This window comes from Varanus komodoensis, unplaced genomic scaffold (genome assembly GCF_004798865.1).
Source record: "Varanus komodoensis strain SLA01 unplaced genomic scaffold, ASM479886v1 scaffold6_2, whole genome shotgun sequence".
In the NCBI taxonomy this organism is placed as follows: domain Eukaryota; kingdom Metazoa; phylum Chordata; class Lepidosauria; order Squamata; family Varanidae; genus Varanus; species Varanus komodoensis.
In genome coordinates this window covers 8,264,997-8,287,957 of record NW_025336346.1, presented here as the reverse complement: position 1 = coordinate 8,287,957, position 22,961 = coordinate 8,264,997, and the positions used below count along the sequence as shown (strand labels likewise).

The following is a 22,961-nucleotide window of genomic DNA, read 5'->3' as shown; positions in this document are numbered from 1 at the left end:
GCAGGATACCCCTTGGCTCTCCTGCTCCCTCTTCCTTCTGGTAAATGCACGAGGCGCTCAGGGACCTTTCCGGGCGGAAGGAGGCAGCTCCGCCGCCCGGGCATCTCCCCGCCCCTCTCCCCGCCCCGCCGCCGACGCGAGCCAACGGGCTCGCGCGAGCAGCAGGAGCGGCTGCAGCCCTGGGCGGGCGCCGGGCTGCACACGCCCCCCTTCAACGCGGAGGAGAGGAGGAGGAGGAGGGGGGACCCTCTCCCGGGGCTTTGCGCCCGCAGCAGGATGCCCCTGCGCCCGCCGCTGCTTGCGCCGCGTTCATGAGCCGCCTCAGCCGTTCCCACGGAGCTCCGGGCTCGGCTGCCGCGTGCGGGCTGGTCGGGCGGTCCTCTGCCCCCCTCCCCGGGTAAGTGGCCGAGGCTGGACGACGCGAGCCCGGCAGCCGGTGCGGCGCGGAGAACCGGGTGGCGACGGCTCCGCTACGGCACGGATGTCGGACTCCAGGTGCTGCGGCAGCGGCGGCGGCGATGGCAGACCTGCGCGCCCCTTGCAGGGCCGGGACTGGAAAGGTAACAGTTGCGGGGATACGTGCGCGCGATGTACAGAACACGCAGACGTGTGCCTGTGTGCAAAGTACAAGCACCCGGGGAGGGGGCCGGCGGCGTTCACGTACGCAGCCCCCGCCGAAGGCAGAAGCTGCCGAATTCCGCCCCCCGCAGGGCGCCGCGGAGAGCCGAGCTGCCCGCGCCGCTGCTATTTATGACTTGCTCTTCGGCGGCGAGCGGAGACCTAATTTGCTGGCGGTCCTCCGCGCCCGCTGCCGTTCTGGGCTTGGCCTCGCCCAGAGGAAGCGCGCGGCGGCGGCGGCGCGTTTCCAGGTCGCTGTGCCTTCCCGCGGGGGGCCGTGCGAGGCAGGCGCTGTGGAGGCGAGCGTGCCCTCTGCTTGCCCGCACTCGGGGGCTGTGGCCCCTTTTCGCCCCTTTGCCCCCCCGGAGAGGAAGCCCCTCTCCTCGTGGGGAAAGCGGGCGCCCCGGCCCTTGCCTGCGGTGGCCCCCCTCCGTCTCAGGCTGGCCCAGCTTTCCTCTGTGCAGCTTCCCAATTCTCCATTCGGAGGCTCCAGTCTCGGGTTTTGCGGCGTGTGGAGCTTGCTGTGCTCTCCCGCGGCTTTTATTTCTCTTGGCCCTTCTCCGCGCTTTCTGTTTACCATGCGCTTCCAGGAGCTGGCTCGTGGGGCTGCTCCTCCTGACCTCCAAATATGCTGTCATTCAGCCCGGTTCGTTTGTGAAAAAGTCGACGTGCAAGCTTTCAGGCCTGCCTGGAAGCCAGATCTACTGAGCTATAAGTTTTTCTCGGCTTCCTGCGGGCACGCTGGGGTGAATCTCGGTGGTCAGGCAGAGGCACTTTGCACATGCTTTGGGGCGCTTCATCTCTGTTGTTTTATACTGCTTTGAAAAGCAGCTGCTAAAGGCTGTATATAGAAATGTTCCGTTTTTTAACCACGTGGCACATTTCGGGATTGAGAGGGCAGCTTTAGGGCCTGGGTTTAACCGCAGTGCCTGGGCTTCACAGAACTGGTGGTAGAATGGAAAGAAATCCTCTGCTACTTTAGGGCATGCAGGATTAATTCTTCACCTCCATCCTTTCCAGGTTACGGTGGGTGAGTTGCTCAGTTGAAGGGTCTTACTAGGTGAAATCCTAACTACTTGTCTTCAGTCTTTAGACCTCTTTCAAATGGCACTCTTTTGGACAGTCAGCAAAAAGTGCCGCCATTTGATCTGATAAGTAAACTCGTTTATGAATACAGGATTGGATGGTTCCAGGTGATTCAGTGAAGACAACAGCACTGAGGATTGTGAAATCATACTATTCAGGAGCTATAACATTTTGCTTTCCCAGCTGAGTTGCTATCTTGTCTAAGGATACAATCAGTAAGAAATAGTAAGATTTGGTACTAGTTGCCACCTTCCCCTTAGCCAAAGATAAGTCTGCACAAGATCAGATATCAGTTGCTTCTCCAGTAACTTCTATGCAAGAGCAACACATGGGCCAAAGTTATTTCCTGAGTTGTTTCCTTGTCCAGCAGTGTGCCTCATGCATAGGCCAGTGTATTTCTGGTTTAGAAATGCAGAGCTAAAAAGGAAACACAATTAGCTCCTAAGCAAGCATTTCCTAATACAGTGAACTCCGGCATATACTGCAAATTGGGGAGTAGTTGAACAAGCCCCCTGGCTTTTTAGCTGTAATTTACACACAGATGCCACTTCTGTGTAGGAAGCAGTTCAGTTTTAGTATGTAAGCTGTAATGTATGTTGATGCAGTATGTGTGTAAAATGCTTTGCATTGAGCTAGGATGATACGGTTGGTTGCATTTTCTCAGCCTGTGTTCACACAGGATTTACCTTTTTATCTGTCATATTATGCCAGATATGCATAAGAATCTGAGGCCATATACAGAGGTATGACCTTGGACAAGGAAATCTATCTCTGTCCAGTCACTGAGTTTTCCACAGTGGCTGTATTCCCAAGGTCTTAACTCCCACATCTGTAAGATGATGGGAATGAGGGTTTGTACTAGCAAGCAGGGTAAGGTGGTGGACGGAGAGACTGTGAGTCCACAGGTTACTAAGCTCCCATCCCTGCCAAGATAAGAGAGTCAGATGCATTCAGAAGCCTGTCTAATGCTCAATGCAGTTCTACAGGAATGGGCAGTGAAAACTCTTGCTGGCTTTTGCTTGCAGGGCTTAGCATGAGCAGTAGTTTTGAGCCTGCAGCCTTCTCCTTTCCCTTAATGTTGTGCCCCCAGAGTTTGCTAAAGCACAAATAATGACAACATAGTACAGTGTTACAACCAAATAGATATTGCTCATAAAGTTATTCACATCAGTATTGTATTCAATAAGAAAATGATTAGAAAATAATGTTCCACTCTGCAGTAATTTTTTTTTCTTTTGCTGGAAGGAACTAATCAAGGTTACATTAAGGCTGGAGATTCCACTGAGATACCTTAATTAGTTTAAAATATGTTTTTAAATCTTTCAGTTTTATGTAATTACTGAAAAGTAGTGTGTAGCTTTCAATTGAGTTGGAGATAATAGTGTCCTTTAGAAAGCCCTGGTGTAAGCTGGAAGAGACTGGACTGTGTCCAGAAGAACTAGAGTGTATGAAAACTGTTGTCGGAATGGATAACATGGATAATGTTGTTGGAATGCCCCTGCAGAGGAAGGCAGGACACGTTCCAATGGAGCCAAGCTCAAGGAACCAAGGTTCAATTTGGATGCCAGGAAGTACTTTCTGACAGTTAGGACCCCGAGGGTATGGAATGGGCTTCCACAGGAGGTGGTTGAAGCCCCAGAGGTGAGGGTGTTCAAGGATAGGCTGGACATGCACATAGTATGCATGTCATGAGCAGAGCTGGCTGGAGCCGGGGGTCAGATTAGATGGCCTGGGAGACCCCTTCTGACTTGCTCAGTTTCTATGTTTCTGTGGACATATATCATATGTACCACTGGTTCTGAAGGGTTTTTTTTTAATGTAAGTGTCTACATTTGAAATGCCAAATGGTGCTACCTAGTGGACTTGTTTGCCAGCCTAAGGCATCTTGAGATTATATGCAAGCTTTAAAAGACAAAGAAGGACCAGTAGTAATAATGAATGATTTATTTTTCCTTAAGTTGTTACTTTCTGCTATTGATGGCTGCCTGTATCTCCTAATGTTAAGGGTAGTCTCCTGTGGACAATTGTCTCTTGGCTGTATATTTTTAGTAACTTCTTAGCAGGAATACTCTAACATAGTTGGTTGTAAATTATGCAATACCTTTTATAATAGTAGTATACTTCTCTGGAAAGGGCTGAGTTTGAGTCAGCGAGTTCATAGGAAAATGTGATAAACATTTGGTGTTAAGGTTTACCTCTCACACCAAAGTGATTCACTTCTGAAAAAGGATCAAGTGCATTTGTATCAGAGGAGAGCATGTGAACTCATGCCCTTTTCCTGAAGTTGAAACCCCAAGCTGTTACATCTACACTGGCCAACAGTGCAGTTGTTAAAAATGATCCAGGCATAATGGAAGCTAGTATGCCTGTCTGATCCTGACTGTGGTTGTGCTTACCTTAGTTACATTCCTTCTAGACTACTATAACACACTGTATGTGGTGTATGTTTGAAAATGGTACATAAACTGTGGCTGGTCCAGAATGTTATGGCCAGACTGTTTACTGGGCCCTGTGACAGAAAGCATATGACTGCTTTGTTTCCAGGCTCAGTTCAAAGTGTGGATCTGCGCCTCTAAAGCCCTATATGACTTGGAACCAGACTATCTGAAAGACTACTTCTGAGGCAGGGGCTTCCCTTGGTGAGCTCTCTGTGAGGGAATGAGGCTGGCTCTGTCTCTGCATTTCTTCTGCTGGCTGGCAAAGACACTTTTATTCAAGGAGACCTTTGGGTTGGGTGCGGTTTTTATTCTTTTATTGATATGTTTAAATTGTATTTCAATGGATTTGCTTTGTAATTGTTTTGGATGTGTTTTACTTAATTGTAACTTTTGGTTTCAATTATATTTAGCTATCCTGAGTACCTTTCCTTGGTGAAAAGGCAGCCAATCAATCAAATAATTAATTCACAATTTCTTTCAGGAAAGCTAATTTTTAAGTTGTGCCTGCAGTGAGGCGCTCAGAATAGGAGTAACTGAAATCTAACATTGAGCTTGAGTGAAAAAAGGCTACAGCTTTTTCAGTGAATATCTGTTACCAGTTTGTCCTGAAGAAAGCATAGACCTGGTGTTGTAATGCCTAGCCTGTCTTCTGTTAAAGCACTGGAAGGACAAACAGTACAAGCTGGATTAGGGAGACCTCTCTGGTTCACCTTACATCATGTCATGTGTTCCAGCTATGCTCCAGCTGGGTTCACATGACACAAGCACCTATTGTGGATAACTAGCCATGGTGGGTTTTTGTGTCATCCAAACCCACAAGGTTGCACATTTTACAGCAATAGCCGCTCTGACAACCCACGGCTTGCAGTGCCATCTGACCTTGGGGAGCAATTGCATTGTGGGTTGTGGGGGATCAGCTACAGAACAGCTCAGCAAAAGTGGCAAAAGCACCTGCTGCTTGTCTCATCTCACCCTTGTTGCAGCTGGTAACAGATCTTCGGCTGATGTCCAAGGAGCACTTTGGAGTGGCTGTCATTGGTTCACCACCCTTAAAAAAAACAACAACAATGGTTATTTGGCTCTTGTTTAAATGTGTTTGTAATATAGGTGCATTTTGTCAGGCTTTTGCAATTGCATCATTACCACTGTTGTTTTTCCTGGTCAATATCCTTGTATATTTCACTTGTCAAAATGAGCTGGGGAGAAGGCAAGATTCAGGGAAATTAAGAAGGTACAAGACAATATATCCCACTTAGTAATGCAATGTCTCAATCGTTAGTGTTGAACAGACACTTCTCAATGTCCTCCACCTTTTCAACACTTCCCTGAGATTCCAGCTAGTCTTGAAAGAGGAGATACTGCAGTTTCCTGACAATTAGAAAAAAACAAAACAAAACCCCTCCGGAAGGTGGCTTAATGAGGCAGAGTAAATTGGGGTCTATATGTATCACTGGTGCTTGAATCGCAAGCTCTCCTCCCTTCCATCACCAATGAAAGGGTTTTTCTTTTAAGTGTCAGGGATTTTTGACTGGAAAATATAGGTCAACCTGTATTTATTCTGGGAAATAAATAGAGGACAAATTTGCATCAATTTAAGGGCACAGCAATGAATGGAAGGCAATTTGTTAGAATATATTAGGTGCTAATATCAAATTTGGGGAACCTCTGAATCTTAAAACCCTGAAAAACCCTTTCTTTATGCTGCTGATTCCATATAAGATTGTAGGTCTATCTGTATTTGAAGCAACTTTGGGACATGAATTTTATTTTCAATCACACCTTTATTGTGTGTAGTCCTTTGCTACTGCTGACATAACTTCATAGTTCGAAGAAATTTTTCAAAACTTTTAAAGAAAAGTTACATTCTCTTACATTTGTGTAAAATCTGTTTAACAGTGAAGCAGATGTAAATGCAAAAAACATGTTTGTAATACTTTTTAAAGGTTATGATCTAACTGCAATACTAGACTATCTTGGAAGCAGTGGTCATATGAATATGATGAAATTTCTGTCTCTTAATGAAATATTTCTATTTGCATTTGCAGTTTTTGCTTTAGATCTCCTACCAGCCACCAACAGCAGCCAAGCCTAATGTTATCACTGAAAAATGTTTTATAGGAAGGAAAATTATACTTGATGTTTTTATAACATTGCAGATGCTTATGTTATGTGTGTGAAAACAACTAGACAGAACTGTCGTTTCTTTGGGTGTTTCTTTTCATTAAAAGCAAAACAGTGACTCAGCCCAAGCCAAGCACTTTCATGTATCATTGGTTTTAATGCCAAAGATTTAATGGAAGAGAGTTTAAGCACATACTTAATGTTCCAATCAAGGCAGTGGGGCTACGGTCTAGTTCTCACTGGAGTGATCACATCTGGGATGCAGTGTCTGTGCCTGAGTTTCACATACCCCCAACTCTCTGTTCTTATGATGGGGATGGGACAGTGCAAGTGGTCAGGGTTAGAACCCCACAAGTAGTCTTTATTTCTGCTGCATGGGGTTGTTAGTTACCTCCTTTAGTTAAAGTATCTTTCATCACAGGTTTATCTTGTTTATCTATGAAGAAAAGTTTCAGGGAGAATATAAAGATCCAGGGTGCTTTCTGTTTTCTTCTTAAGGCACAGCTGTCCTGGGTCATTTCCCTCATGCACCACCAAGGTCCTTCTCCCTTGGTCTCCCAGCCTTGGGCTTATGATATATCTGGAGTTCCCCATGGCCAAATGAGAACCTGGAGCATTGCGTGGGGTTTTCTTGGCTGTGTCCCTATGTACCTTCCTCAAGGATGCTTTGCCTCTCTTTTTGGGGCATCCCTGCTTGCTCTGTCTTTGCCTCCTCCCTGCTTTGTGTGAGGAGCTACCTTATTTGGGTGGTGCAGGTGTCTGGTTTTGTCAGCCATGCCTCTTCCAAGTAGCCTCAGCATTTCGGTTCCTGTGGCCTTGCTCCTGATCTGTTGAGCAACACAAGCATTGCTGCAAGGCCCAGTTACTCTGCTTGAGTCCCTTTCCACCTTTGTTTCCAGAACTCTGCTAGTGATTGCATTATCCCACGGGGTGGTGGCAGTGGGGAACTATCATACTGGGTAGAAGTTAAGTATGTCAGGGAGAAGGCTGGCCTATAATCTTTCTTCTTGACATGTAGTTTTCTTTGTGTATAGAACTGTTTTATCTGGGAATCCCATTAAACGTCTTATAGCCCAATCACAAGTTTACTACCCCAGAGAGAAATGGACCTTTAAAGTAGCTACTGTATCATTCCCCTAATTGTGGTATATCTTAACTGAAATGACTGCACTCAGAGTTCATAGGCCAGTTATTTTATAGACAAATTATTTCTAAGAGGCTCCTTTGAAAACTCCAAATTGCATCATGAGTTATAATTTTTGACTGGTAAAATGAAAATATACTGCCATCAGTTTGTTGACTGTAAGGAAAGTTAAAATTAAATGTTCTTCTAAACAGTAAGGGAGCAACCCTCTCAGGATGTCTGTAAGCCCCCAGACCAGAGGCATCCAAATCAAAGTGGGAGGAACAGCAGGACTGGTTTCCCCCATCCTGCATTTGTTGTTTTTGTCTAGGTGGAATATCTCAGAAGGGGAGGGAAGGAGGCTTGAGTGCAGTGGTACCTTGGCTCACAAACTTAATCTGTTCCAGGACGCTGGTCGTGAACCAAGTTAAATTTCCCCATAAGGTTCAATGTAAATAAGGTGAATCTGTTCTGAAACTATTTTTTTAATCAGAAAAATGTAAAGCAAAGTGACAAAGAACAACAAAGATTGCGCCCGTCTCCCCCCACACCCTGAGCACGAGCGCGGCCATCTCCCTGCCCCCTCAGCACGACCGCGATCACACCCCTCATCCCTGCATTCGCCCGTCATCCCGGCGCTCTGGGCGGGGGAGATAGGCACAATCATGCTGGGGGGAGATGGCAGAGATCGCAGTTGCACTCCTGCAGGAAAGACGGGCACGATCTCGGCCATCTCTCCCCCCCCACCCCCTGCACGATCGCAGCTATCTCCCCACTTGGGTCGCCACCCAATGCGGAGTTCACGACTTGAGTCAAAATTTTTATGAAATTTTTGTTTGCGACCCAGTTTGGTCGTGAACTGAGGCGTTTGTGAGCCAAGGTACCACTGTAGTTCCAGGGGAACTCATACCCTGGCCTCCCCAGTCTCCTCTCCTGGAAATTCCTCTCCTCTTTTACTTGTCTCTGAGGTTATTTTTCTGGAGAGCAGCTGGTGCATTTCCTTCCTTGCTGGCCTGGAGTGGGTGGAAAGAGAGGGGTGGAATTCCAGTTCCCAGCTTAAAGTTCAGTTTCTGATTTTCTGTCTGGGAATCTGAAATATTCTGTGGACCATGGATGCTGTCCCGGGGACCACAGATAGCACTCAATATATTACTGTTTTGCAGGCACAGTTTTCTTCATTATCTGAGCGATTTCTGCCAATATATGGCTGGTTGAGAATGTCATGCTGACTTAGATCTAGAGACCTTTTACATGAATGGCAAAGCACTCCTGCAAGGAGGGCCTGTAAATTTCTTTGACTTCCCTGTCCTACTGCAACCTCTCACACTCATCTTACACATTGTAGAACCTCAGAAGTGGATTTGTTGGGATGTAAGAGGCTGCAGTGTGTGAGTGCACACATGTAGAGCCACAACATCCCTGATAACATGGGTAGAGTTCTATTTGAACTTCTCTGGCTCCAATCCAGTGTATAGTTTGTAATAAATACTGCAGACTCCTAAAAGAGAGAGAAAATAATAGCCTGGATAATGCACTCTAAATTCTAGTCTGCATGACATTCTTATGGTTAGTAAGATAACTCTTAGTGATTTTTAATTTAACAGCCTTTCAGTTCATATTTCATTCTGTACTGTGGCTTTGTTAAATTTCTAGAAAGTCCATTTTTTGTGCAAGAATGCTTGCAAAATCCAGGTAGAATGAATGCCAACACTTCAGGCCATGGAAAATGGATTTTCTATCGGCATGCAGAATCTCCACAGCTGTTTGACTTGTCACACGTTTCTTAGTGATAACATTAATGTAATAAATATTTTACTTGTTTTTATATTTAAAGCATTTACATACTGCCTTTTATTAGTTATTTCAAGGTTTATAAAACCAAACTGGTAATACAAAGTTGTAGATACAACTGCAGGAGCTTTCTCTGACATGTAAAACCAAAGCAAGCATAGAAACAACGAGTCAGAAGGGGTCTCCCAGGCCATCTAGTCTGACCCCTGGCTCTAGCCAGCTCCACTCACGACATGCCCACCACGTGCATGTCTAGCCTGTCTTTGAACACCTTCACCGATGGGGCCTCAACCACCTCTCGTGGAAGCCCATTCCACACCCTAGAGGCCCTAACTTTCAGGAAGTGCTTCCTGGCACCTAATTGGAACCTTGGTTCCCTGAGCTTTGCTCCGTTGGAGCGTGTCCTGCCTTCCTCTGCAGGGGAGAAGAACAGGTCTCTACCCACCTCCGTGTGACATCCCCTCACATACCTGTATGTCGCCAACAGAACAACAGCAAAGAAAACATAGAAAATAGCTAGTAGATAACATTCAATTAAAAAACAGAGTTTATTATATTTAATTTTATATTTAAATATTTTAAATGTCTGGGTAAATTAAAAAAATAAGTTTTGGTTGTCACCCAAAGAACAGTAAAAGTGTACCTCTTTAGGAAAAGTATTGCATTGCTAGGCCAGCAATACTAGAAAAAAAAAACCCTTTCCTTGTTGCAATAAACATTCCCTCTGCTGGAAGGTGGTATTTTAAAGAAGGGCACTGGCTGCTGACCTTAATATGTGTGTATAGTGTTCTTTCAAGTGCTTCAATTCCCCAAGCCATTTAGGACTTAAAAGTAAAGACAAGAACTTTTGAATTGATTCTGCAAGTGAATGGGCAGCCAGTGAAGTTCTGAGGCCAGTGAGATACGATCTGTGTGAACTTAAAGCTCTGTCTGTTGCATTCTGCATTACCTGAAGCTTCTAAACACTCTTCAGGGGCATTTATCCATGCAGGATATTAGCAGAGCATCTTCCACCAGTAGAAGATGGAAGCTGGTGTGCTGGTCAAAAGTGAGGAAAGGCACTCAGTGCTACAGACATCACCTGGACCAATAAAAGCAGTAGTATAGTAGTAATTTTGGACTGAATTACAACTAAATTTTGTTGCTCATTATGATCCTCCCCATAGCTACATCTCCAAGAGAGTCCACAAACATGAGCACCTGTGCTGATCCATATCGGGAAACCAGTTCTAGCAGTTTGATCTAGGCCAGAAGTAAAGCTAACAGATCTTAATTGCCCATTCAAGATCAATCTACCCTAAAAGACTTTGCATTTCAATAAGAAACAGTATATGGTTTCTGGGACAATTCATTTCTTCCCATCTACTGTGAGAACTGCAGCTAAGCTCAGAGGGAACAGAGGATACTATGAAGGGTGGTGGATGTGCCAATGTTGTGTCCCCCTGAATTCTGGTTCCACTACCCCCTTCAAGGATAGTGCAAATCTACCCTGATCTGGTTAAATACCATTTCCCTGAACTATGGAAGCATCTACCCATCGAATGTGGGACTGGGGCATCAGTTTACCAACCATATCCAGACTGTTACTGAATCCACAAACTGGTTCAGCACTTGACAGTCATCAGAGATGGATGTTGTTAGCATGATGTTCCGATGCATTACTGCAAAATCCCAGCAGTTTCATATAAAAATTAAAGAGCAAAGAATAACCTATTTATATGCTAAAATGTGAAAGGAGGATATGGTTGATACATTTTTAGTTGATATGAAAAACACTTGGGGAAGTATTTGCTTTAGTTACCAGTATTTTCCATTAATATAGAACAGATTGTAAATGCCTCATACTATATAAGGACTGTGTTGAACATGCAATTTAATGTTTAGAATTTCCTCCCTCCCTCCCTCTGTGTGTGTGCACATGCGCGCGCGCGCTTTCTGATCCTTCATGATTGCAAGGAGACAGGTGGTACAATCTTTCAGGGCTGTATACAGTGTTGGGCTAACTTAAGTTCCATCCCATTCAGCAGATCTGTTCCATGCAGGACTAGCACTGGATACAACTCTCTGTGTGGAAAACTTTGCCTTGCAAGTGCTTTGTAGAATCCTCTTGTTTTCAGCCAACCGACTTTCCCTTGAGAATTGGTTCTATCTTTCCTGGGCTATTTTCGTGGAAAATCTCTGGCATATTAGGGTCAGGCAATTTGGATTATGGTCTTCAGTCACGTCAGGCTGAAGAATTCCCCCTCTGCTATTCTATGACCCAGTTTGGACATGTTTCCCAATCTCTTCACCGTGCCTAAAAGATCTGGAGTAACCCAGAGGCTTGCAGACTCCCTCTTTATCTCACCTCTCAGTGTGAGACCTGGTGAAATAGATCTGCAGTGACACCAGAGCTAAATCTGGTTACCATTCACTGTTTGTAAACCCATATTGAACTCTGGTTTAAAGCTAATGCTGGACAGTGTGTGGGTAATACTGGAAAGAGATGAGAGGAGAGTGGCCCATATGAGAAAAGTAGGGGATAAGGGAAAAGATCATTCGGGCATTTCTGATCTCTTACCCACAGATAAGGGGTCCTGGTAAGTTTGCACCAGGCCTCATAGAGGAAAAACAAGCAGTGAAGATCACCAGTGAAGCAAAGAATAACGATCACTGAGTGTTTGTTCGTTTTGATCCAGATTCATGCATATGACCCTGTTTTAAATAACTGAATTGAAGCATTTGAGCGAGGATGCTAGGAGCCAAGATGAAGTGCCTTGTTTGCAAAATGTAACAATAGTCAAATTCTCTTGAAGCATTCTTTCCAACAGAAACATCATTTTGCTTGTAGAAACTGAATAGAATCCTGAACAATTCTCTTTGATCTCTTCTGAGAGTGAGTGTGGTTTTGTGGTTAGTGTTGGACTGGAATGTGGGAAGATCCGGGTTCTAGGCCATACACATCCATGAAACTTACTGGGTACCTTGGCCAGTCACTCCTGCTCTGTCTAACCTATTCACAAGGTTGATGTTATGAGGATAAACACATCCCTCAGACTACTTGGTGACATATAACAATAAGTAAATAAGTAAATAAATAAATATTTAAAAATGAAGGGGAGGAGAAACTTGTAAGCTGCAAGTTACATGGTGGGATATAAATGTAATACAATAATAATCTCTCAGTCTAATATTTTAAGGTGAAGAAAAAGATGCAGAATGCAGACAAGGCCTAGCTAAATGAAAGACCCAATGGAAGAATGTTTGTTTTCTGTTTACACAGGAAAAAATCCTACAGTGCCCAGCATTCACCAGCCAATATATAGATATTTCTGTCTAAATATGTATAGGTTTGGCCGCTGAGCTGCAAATTTTACTCATCTACTTAATGTTCTTTTATGCTACTGTAACCTTTCTGTGAAGTCCTTTACTGTGCTTTTCAGCTGAGATCCTAATAATGGGAATATAGTAACTTCCTTTTTGAAGCTCTATTTGAGGTTTTTATGACACTAAAAAGCAGTATTGTGGATGACAGAAACGGAAGGACATCTCTCCCTTCTCAAGGATAAAACAAATGATGCAAATTGAGGAGTATATTTGTTTCTGGTAAATGTGGTCTTAAAGATGAAAAGGCAACTGTGGTTTGAGCAGAACTCTAGCCTGCATGTTTCCAAACTAGTCAAAGGTCTGCCAAAGAGGTTGAGGATGTGCAGTTCCTTACTGTGGAAATATAAGGGCTCTAGCTGCTGATTATTTGTATAACTTCCAGTTGGTATGGATGTTTGTTCAGGTAATGGGTATCAGCTTGAAACAAGCACCTCAGCAGTGTTTGCTGCTGTTGTGAAAATCTGCTCAGAGCTTGAACTTGGAAAATATGAGTGAATTTGGTGTAGCATGGCTTGCACAAACTATTGGGGTGTTGGGAGTATGTATGCAAATTTAGTTTTTGCAAATTTTTCTAGCAACTTGGTTTCCAAAGCTTGCATATAAGCTGCATCTTGAATCAATACAACTCTTTTAAAGATTTGGGCTGTGCCTCTTAATTACATAGTGTTGGACTCAGACTTAGTCATACTTTGTGTAGGCACATAAAAAAACAATGGGGCATAAGTTAAGAGTGAATAATAGTGATTTCAACAAGTTCACTAGGTGTAGATTGAACGCACAATTGTTGTTTCAAAATTATGTTTTTAACAGTAGGAGAAGCTACAAACAAACCCCCAAAACCTTTAATTCAAACAATTTACCATTTATGGCATAGTAAGTCATATTTATAGAATATTATTAATATTCTAAGGACCATGATTGTCTTCTTCAGTGATGTGTATTGGACCATATCAGAATCAGTGTTAAAGTAACTCAGTAATTAAGCACCACATGTTGCCACTTTGTAGAAAAATAGATAAAAACCTAGGCAGGACAGCCAGTGATTATTTGCATGTATGAATCAGCTACATTTAATTTACTTGCTTCTGAAGAAATGCCTTAGTGGTCTAAAATTAAAATTCTAGAACTAAAGTTCAAAAGATACTTTGGACAGACCCAGTCACAACATGCTTTGTATTTGGCTTGGGATGTTGCTACATCTTCAGGTAGAGGCGAGGTGTAACTTACTGTAAGAAACTCCTGTGACATTAACACTGCAATCCATAATTCAGTGGGCCTTACTTCCAGGTGAAGGGGCTTAAGATTGCAGCCTCTGGGTGCAGTCCTATCGATTGTGTCTTGGAGATCAGAATTGCTCAAACGTGGAACCCTCTGATCAGTCATTGCAGGGCAGGAGGAGAGGGAGAAACAACTTTCCCTTCCTGTCCTCCTGCCCTGCAGATTTTGCCAGATGGGCTCTTTGAGTGAGTACAGTTTGGAGAGGGAGGGAAGGTGGCTGAGAAGCTTCATAACTTGTATCTTTGCATTGCTGGTCTCCTCTCATCCCTGTAGACTGGAGTGCACCATTTTCTCATACATTTGATTCCCGATTTTGTAATTTAGGCTGCTGTTTTTAACATTAGTTACTGGGAATATGTTTCCATTTACTTTTATACAGTTAAGTCTCTAGATATTTGAACATTTGGCATTTAATCCTCTGACTTGCTGTGTGTTGTAGTTGGTTGCATTCTTAGCTTAACTTTTCAAAATTTCTCTCTCACCTTTTTCTTCTTAAACTGGTTATATCCATGATTAGTGTTTTGGCTGTTACAGGATTCTGAAAAACCTTACAAATTTAATATAGGATGAGGGTGTTGTTTTCCCCAATTTAAGTATGGAGTATAGATGCCTTTCAGGTAGAAAATTCTGACACTTAAATTATCACTTTTATAATAATATGTATTGAGTTAGATATGCATCAAAACTGATAGCACATGGAAGGATGGGGTGAAAGCTGAAACACTTTTATACCTACTGATGAATGGAACTGGAACTGGAAGAGTGTTATTTTAAAATGCAAAAGGACATGTGAATGAAGAATACAGAACTTCTCCAGCACAGCTTCATCTTCAAGTGCTTTGTGTTTTCAGTTACATTCCAAAGGATTGGGTAAAAATTGGAAAGAAAAATGGGAAGACATGGAAAGGTTCACACCTCACCTGCATACCTCCTTGGCTGTTAAACTTCACGTCCCTTTTTCTAAGTAATTGGGACAGTTCTCTCTCTGAAGAAAGCAGAGCACTGCTGTCATCTTCAGGCTGTTCTTCAAACAATGGTGGAGGTCTATAAAAAGGGAAGGGCATCTTAATTATTTGTGGGCATTCACTGAAATATCGACACATGCTTAAGTTCTAAAGGAGGACTAGCAATGTTATGATTCCCAAGGTGAAAACCCAATTTCCCCCATTGTTCTACATGCCTTTCTTCTGTGCAAGGCAAAGCAAAAACTGCTGTGGGGAACAATTGAGATCATGAAAATGAAACAGAGGAAAGGGTTTAAAAACCTCTTCTTCTGGCACCATTGCACCAGTCTGACTTGCTTTGAACAAAACCCTTCAAACAAATCTGGGATATAAGATTCTGGAAGTGAGTTGATCTTATCTAATTTAGTTCTGAGATACATACTCAAAGGTTATGACTGTTCCTGCAGTGTTGCTTGCTCTGTAACCTCCATTTATTACAAGTGCTTTATTATAATCAATAATGTGGAGTGGAAAATTTCCACTGCCATATTGTACTACAGAAAACATTCTAAAATGCAGAATCTCATATTTCTTATTAAGAACACAATGCATGGATATAATAGTGTATCCATACATTATGTGATACCTTATCCATACAATAATGTATGGCTACAACGGGATACTTCTGGGCAGTTGCAACATTGTAATTAATTATTCTCAGGTAGAAGTTTATTGGAAATACACTTCATATATAATGTTTTCTCCAGTCACATTTTTCAGTTGAATTACATACAGTTATCAGAAAAAAAACATAACATATAGGATATATTGTATACTTTTAAAAATATGTCAAGTTAGCCTTATTAAATCAGATCCTCATCAATATAGTGCATTGAAAATTTTTTGGGAATGGCATCATGAGTGACTATAATTGTCGTGTGTGCATGGTGTTGGTGGCATTTATATGCCACTTTTACTCCAAGGAGCTCAAGGTGGCCTACATACATCTCCGTGTCTTCACTATTAAGAGCTGATGATGGACTGGTCTGAAGTGAGCTTTATGATGGGACAGGATTTATATACCTCCAGGTTTTTTTCTTCACTATTTACCACAGTGGACCTGCTTCAACTGATTCTTAGTATCCTGGTGCATGAGAGCTGGTATGGCATAGTTGGACTGGGACTTAGAAAATCCAAGTTCTAGTGTGGTGAATTTGAGCAGTTACTTCCTCTCAGCCTATCTCACAGAGCTATTCTTCTGAAGATAAAATTGAGAAGAAGTTATGTAATCTACTTGGGGTCCTTGCAGGGAAAGAAGTAGGATATAATTATAAAAACACATTAATTAACTTTTTATGGTTTTAGCCTAGCACCTTTAACTTTGAACTGCCCAGAGAGCCTTTTGGCCATTGGGTGGCATAGAAATAAATAAAAAACAAGGAAGGTACAACACTATTTTCCTGAAAGGGAGATATTACATCCTTGGCATGCTATAAGCCCTATTTTGGCCTACCAGCATAAGAACCATTATGGTGTAGTGGTGAGAATATTGGACTGGGGACCTGTGTAATCCCAGTTCTAGTCCGCACTTGGCCATGAAGTTCATTGGGTGACATTGGGCTCATCACTGGTTCTCAGCCTAATGTACTTCACAGGATTGTGGTGAGGAAAAAATGAAGAGGAGGATTTGCAGGAAAAATGACAGAATATAAATACAATAATAAATTCCCAGTGGATTTTAAGCTAGTTCTTGACAAAGTGCTCTGGTGGTTTTGGTAGATACAGTGGTACCTTGGCTCATGAATTCACAACCAAATCGGTCGCAAACAGAAATTTAGGAAAAAGTTTTCCTCAGGTCACGAACTCTGCATCGAGTGATGATTGCAGGCGCACTGGGGTGAGGGGGGAGATGGCCTCGATTGTGGTTGTGTTACTGCAGGGAAGACAAGCGTGATCACGGTTGTGCTCGGGGGGGTAGGGAGAGATGGCTGTGATCATGCCCTTCTCCCCTCATGAATGTACCCACGATCGTGCCCATCTTCCCCGTGATTAAAAAAAATATTTACAGAACAGATTAACCTTATTTACATTGAACCTCATGGGGAAATTTGACTTGGCTCATGACCAATTTGGGTCGTGACCAGAGTTGTGGAATGGATTACGTTCGTGAGCCAAGGTACCACTGTAATTTGTAGAAGATAGGAGTGTGGTTCTTCTATTCCTTTTATGAAGTGTTTGAGATCATGGATCCTGAATTTTTTCTGTAAAACAGCCAGTGTGGTGTTAGTGGTTAAGAGCATGGGACTGGGACTGAGGTGACCTGGATTCAAATCCCCATTTGGCTATAAAGTCCAACCTACCTCTTTGTTGTTGATTGTTATGGGGATAAGATTGAGAGCAGCAGGAGGAGAATGATGTAAGCTGCTTTGAGTTTGTAAGAAAAATGTGGGATATAAATCTAATAAATAATAATAACTCTTAATTCAGAAGAATTGTGAGTGGCCTTGTGCAGCACTGATTCTTGTCTAAATTATGATAAAGGTATTAGCATATAGTTATTGTTTCAGCCTTGTGAACTGTCCACTGGATGCTGTAAGGTTCCATCTTAATCTCTGCTCTGTTTAAACCCAAGATCAGGGATGGGCAACTGGTGGTGCTCCAGAGCTTGTTAGATTGCAGTTTAAATCAGGCCTACCCAGCATAGTCCATGGTGAAGGGTGATGGGGGCTACTGACCAATAACATCTGGAGGGCCACCATCTGCCCACTCCTGAAGTAGTTGCAGCTTCTGGGGGAGGCCAAATGTAAATTAGGTGATATCATCAATATCCAGATGTTTCTCCTGTTCAATCAATCCAGCAGCTGTAATCTTAACTCTGAACCACTGCTTGGACATGGAAGTGGGCTGATTCTGAGATAACAAACTGAAACTGAAAGTAAAAATGATGGAGAGGTCAGTCAACTTGTCCTTGATGGTATTGCACATCTTCTGGTAGAATGAGTTTCAGTGTAGTTGCTTAACCCTGCTCAGGTAAGCCCAGCGTTGATTCCAGCAAATAACTGTAGGATTAAAGACTTATTTTGGTCATGTGGGAGTGGCTAAACAGTGGTTTTAATCAGTCTTTTATCATTGTTCAGGCTTATGCTCCTCATGAGCTTTAAAGGGGCTATTAAATCCCCCCCCCCACTTACTATTCTCATTCTGAACATCTTCCTTCATCTATTTATTCTAATTTGTGCCCTTTCTTCATCTTCCATTCCAGGACCTCCCTGCTGATTTGTGAAATTCCTTTCCCCTACCACTATGGTTAACTGAGAGTTTGGAACTGTTTAAGAAAAACTTAAACGTTGAAAACTTTTATTTTTTAGTAGGAGGGGTTGGTTAATTATACGAGGTAAAGTATGCTGATGATTTATGTGTTTATATGGGTTTATATAATATTTATTATATTGTATACTAATTAAGCCTTTTATTAGTTGTATGTAGTTCTGCTGTATATTATGGTTATAATTATTATAGTTATGTAGTGGTTGAATTGTTTTACTGTATTTTGTAGGTAGCACTTTATATAAAGTACTATATAAATAGTGTTGTTTTCACTGTTGCAGATGTTCAGCTGAGACCGATCTTCTGTTGCTTATATTGCTTATATTGAACTCCCCAAAATTTCATATTTCAAGAATATTTAATCTCTTTTTTGTATAAATGGGTTTAAGATGTGAATTGAGAATTTTGTATAACCATCTTTCAGTCATGACGTAAAAATATAAGGTGATACATGTAGAGAAGGGAGATGTCCCATCACTGAGGCAGGTAAATTAATATTTAAGAAAAGGACCCATTGTTTTGAAGGATGAATTAGAGTTAAGACCATCTTTCTTTTCTATGAAGGCAGCAAATATTTGGCGAACTCCCTCCTCCTCTCCCCCCCCCCGAGTAATCATTTATATTGCTACAGTAACCGCACGTACTTCATTACACAATTTCTGCCAAGCCTAAACTGTGGGTGTGTTGTGAATTGTTTTGAAATGATTGTAGGCTCTTTTTGAAATTATGAGACAATACACTTGGTGTGTTTTCATTTGTCAGCTACTTTTGTGACTTGAGATTTATTGTCTCCTGTCATAGCAGCTGTTGCTTACAAAAATTACAAGAATTTTGCAGAGGAAGGAGGGGAAAACCCCCCCTCAGTATCTCACCACCCCTGCTCATTATGGCTTGGATCCAAATGCTTCTTGTGCCAGTGGGCAGGCACTTCTGCTTCCACAAGGCAGCCTTCTTGACTTCTGGAAGTTCTCCCATTCCACAGCAGCACCTTCCCACATCGAGTCTCTCGACCCTTTCAGGAGCAGCTTGAGGGACACAGGCAAGAAGAGCCAGGTTGCACAACTGTGGTCTAGTAAGTAATTTTGCTCCTGAATTTAAGTTAAATTCATACTGAGTACCCTGAACATGTGTCATATGTAGAGGTGTACTGAATTTTGTATTTAGTTGGATTGCTGGTCCTTTTGTAATGCTCACATTCGCAGCAAACCTGGTTTTGGGTTTATGAGTTTCCTATTAAGTTTGGAATTTATCTTGAGCTTTGGAGCATGTAGAGTCTACAGCTGAACAGCCATTCCTGTGCATGCACTGTGTCGGTTGGATTAACTGGAGTGCACAGGACACGGCAACCTGAGTAGCTGCTCGCAATGAGTTGCCATGTTGTGCAGACCAGGCCCCAGTCTCAAAACAGATATTTGCAGACTGAATAGATTTGTCATTGGTTAAGTGTTGCGGGTGTCAGATGGGACAGAGAAGAAAAAGGTTGATCTTTATTTTCTGAAAACAGAAGGGCCTGCTGTAAATGAGATCTGCCTTTTGCCTTGGGCAAAACACACAGGTTCCTCAGTTGACATCCAGTCTCTCACCACTTTTAAACTAGCAAGAAAATAAAATATTGTTTAACTAAGGGCAGTAACAAAATGTTCCCTTATCTCTAAGACCCAGTTCTGTCCTTGTTTAGACAAGCATGGCATTAAATAAAGATGATGATAATATACAGGAAAAGTCATGCAACTCCCAATATCATAATCATAATCTTGATTTTAGCAAAGCTTTTGGCAAAGTACTCCATGATATTCTGATTAGCAAACTAGGCAAAGTGGGCTAGATGGAACAACTATTAGGTGGATCCACAGCTGGCTACAGAATTGGACTCAAAGAGTGCTCATCAATGGTACATTCTCAGAGTGGGGAGAGGTAACAAGTGGGGAACTGCAGGGTTCAATCCTGCACCCTGTGCTCTTCAACATTTTTATTTAATTACTTGGATAAGGACATACAGGGAACAATTATCAGATCTGCAGATGACACAAAACTGGGTGGAATAGCTAATACCCTGGAAGACAGAAATTAGATTCAAGGTATTCTTGATAGGTTGGAGCACTGGGCTGAAAACAACAGAATAAAATTCAGTAGGGATACATGCCAAGTTCTGTCTCTAGCAAAAAGAAACCAAATGCATTGTTACATGATGGGGAATACTTGGCCCAACAATACTGCAAGTGAGAAGAATTGTTGTAGATCACAAGTTGAATATGTCAGCAATGTGATGTGGCTGCAAAAAGGGCAAATGCTATTTTAGGCTGGGTGGTATAGAAATATAAATAATAATAATAATAATAATAATAATAATAAACCCTGCGAAATATTAGTTTCCCTTTACTCAGTACTGATTATCTGGAGTACTGTGTCTGGTTCTGGGCACCACAGTTTAAGAAAGATACAGACAAGCTGGAAGGAGTTCAGAAGAGGGCAACAAAGTTGATCCAAGGAGTGGAAACAAAGCCCTGTTAGGAGAGATTGAACGAACTGGCCATGTTTAGCCTCGAGAAGAGAAGAGTGTGGGGAGATAACTCTCTACAAGTACTTGAAAGGAGGTCAAGGTCGCAAAGGAGGGCGGGATCTCTTCTCAGATCATCCCAGAGTGCAGGACACAGAGTAATGGGCTCAAGCTACAGGAAGCCAGCTTCCTACTAGATCTCATGAAAAGTTTCCTCACTCTTAGAGTAGCACAACAATGGAACTGACTACCCAGGAAGGTTGTGGGCTCTCTCACACTGGAGGCATTGAAGATGCAACTGGACAGCCATCTGAGAGGGTTGGTTTAACTGGGAGTCCAGCACTGAGCAGGGGGTTGGATCCAAAGGCCTCCTGGCCTCTTCCAACTCTAATATTCTATGATTCCCCAGCAAGTCACTCTGTTTGGGGAATGCTGGACATTGTAGGGCTTTTTCCACCATCTCTAGACATGTATAGGATTGAGCCCTTAAGAGATGTGTGGCTGGAATTTCTGTCAAAGGATTCTCAAGGCAGCTTACAAGGAAAAGCTAATAAATAATATGGAGAAAACCAAGCACAAATATGCTTTTCCCTTGATGTTTGACAGATGTGGGTAGAGCATATTTTAATTCTGTAGTCCCAGGGCATGTAATAGTTGGAGATGAGGGTTTGTTAAGGCATGGAGGGGAACTCCCTGTAGCTGTTGCTTTTCTAGTTAAAAGATGGAATGAGGTGGTTCTTCCTCTCTCTGTTTTTCCTGGGAGTCTGGGGGTGCAATATTCTAGTGGCCCTTGGTCCCTGATTGTTGGATAAGGTCAGAACAGAATATGCTTCCATTTTGCTCTCCAGTCCCAGCACAACTAGTACTTGTGTCCTGCCTGATGTGGTTGATGATGAGGAAATTATGCTTCTTAGCTGCCAGAAACAAGGGATATAGTTACCTTTTGAGTCATCAGTACCACTTCTTTCTTTTGCACATGTGGGATTTATCTAGATTTCCTAATTGGGCATTTCCAGCTAGTGCTTCTGAAACAGTTCATAACCCTGCCTTTATAAGCATCATGCCAAATAGTCATTACAAAGTCCTTTTTAAAATACAGACTCTTGAATTACCATTTGTCCTGAGAATGTTTAAGGTAATTAATCTTGAAAAAAATGTAAATGTGGAAACTGACCAAGTAAAAAGAGAAATGGGAGTGGTGTCATCCTAGAAGGTGGAATTTTGTGAAAGACATAAGTGATGCAGAGATGAATGTGATAAATAATGTTTATGTACATAAAATTTATATTATACATATGTTGCATGACATGCTTATCAGTCGAGATCAGTTAAAATCAAACCCAGCAATATAATATAACAACAATTTAGGAAATGTACATCTTTTTAACAATCTTTTCATAGGGTGATAATATATTTTCGATATCTCTTGCATCATCTGTATTTTTGTTTTCCCCTTGGTGCTCTTCAGCGAATTCATTCCTCTATGAATATTGTATAATATTATCTCTTAAACTTTTGTTTTTCTATTACATCATTGCATTTATGGTCTTACGTTTTGTCTTGTAAACCACCCAGAGAGCTTTGGCTAATGGGAGGTGTCTGGAAATAAATAAAAGCATAGTAATGCATCATGCAACAGGCACACTTACTTGGCTTTTAAAATATGTAGTATTTTTGTTTGGAGAGTAATTTTTATGTTTAAGTTGGAATTGGAAATGAGAAGTGTATTCATCACGAAATGAATAATTTGTAATGCCTGAGATTTAACAAGGAAAGGGGTTAACTTGTCTGGCAGTTGTTTGGGGAGAAAATAAATGTTCTGGTGCCCAGTCTCTTCACTGTGCACTGGTACACCAGCATAAGATGGAGGGCTGAAGAAATAAGAGCAGCAGGCATTCTGACCTCATTTGAAGCTTGGGTAGACTCTGGTTTGACACTGCAGGGATTTATTTACCCCCTTTCTGACCTGGAGACGAAGCTTAAAACAAATTGGTAAGAACAACATAATGGCTTAGCATGAAACCATGTAGTGTTCTTTTATTTGTAAGAAATAAAGGGCTGCCCAATTTAGCTTGAGTGGCATTCTTAAAATAGCACTTTGAGGAAACATGATACAGTATATAGTAAACATTTTTAAAATGGGCTAGAGAGATTGGCAGGCTTAAATGAATCAAACAGGGTGAACAGATGGGGAAAAATCAGAAATGATTGTGTTTGGATTGGAAATGCAGTCAGTTTAGTTCAAGCATTTCAGCACAGTTATGTTAAATATTATTTTATTCACTATCATCAACTCTAGAATTAATTGAATAAAGAAATACTATTATTAAACTCCAAACACCTTTTCAGATTTGTCAGTGCCAAATAACTTA

The 22,961-nt window shown here is 42.1% G+C and overlaps 1 protein-coding gene across 1 annotated transcript in view; it reads left to right on the top strand.

Moving 5' to 3' along the window:
- The first annotated feature begins 239 nt into the window (after positions 1–239).
- The window catches only part of PFKFB4 (6-phosphofructo-2-kinase/fructose-2,6-biphosphatase 4), a 78,061-nt gene continuing 55,339 nt past the window's right edge, over positions 240–22,961 (top strand). The window contains exon 1 of the mRNA XM_044451122.1: positions 240–560. Within this exon, the coding sequence (XP_044307057.1) occupies positions 482–560 (79 nt within the window). The 5' untranslated portion in view covers positions 240–481. The remainder of the gene's footprint in view (positions 561–22,961) is intronic.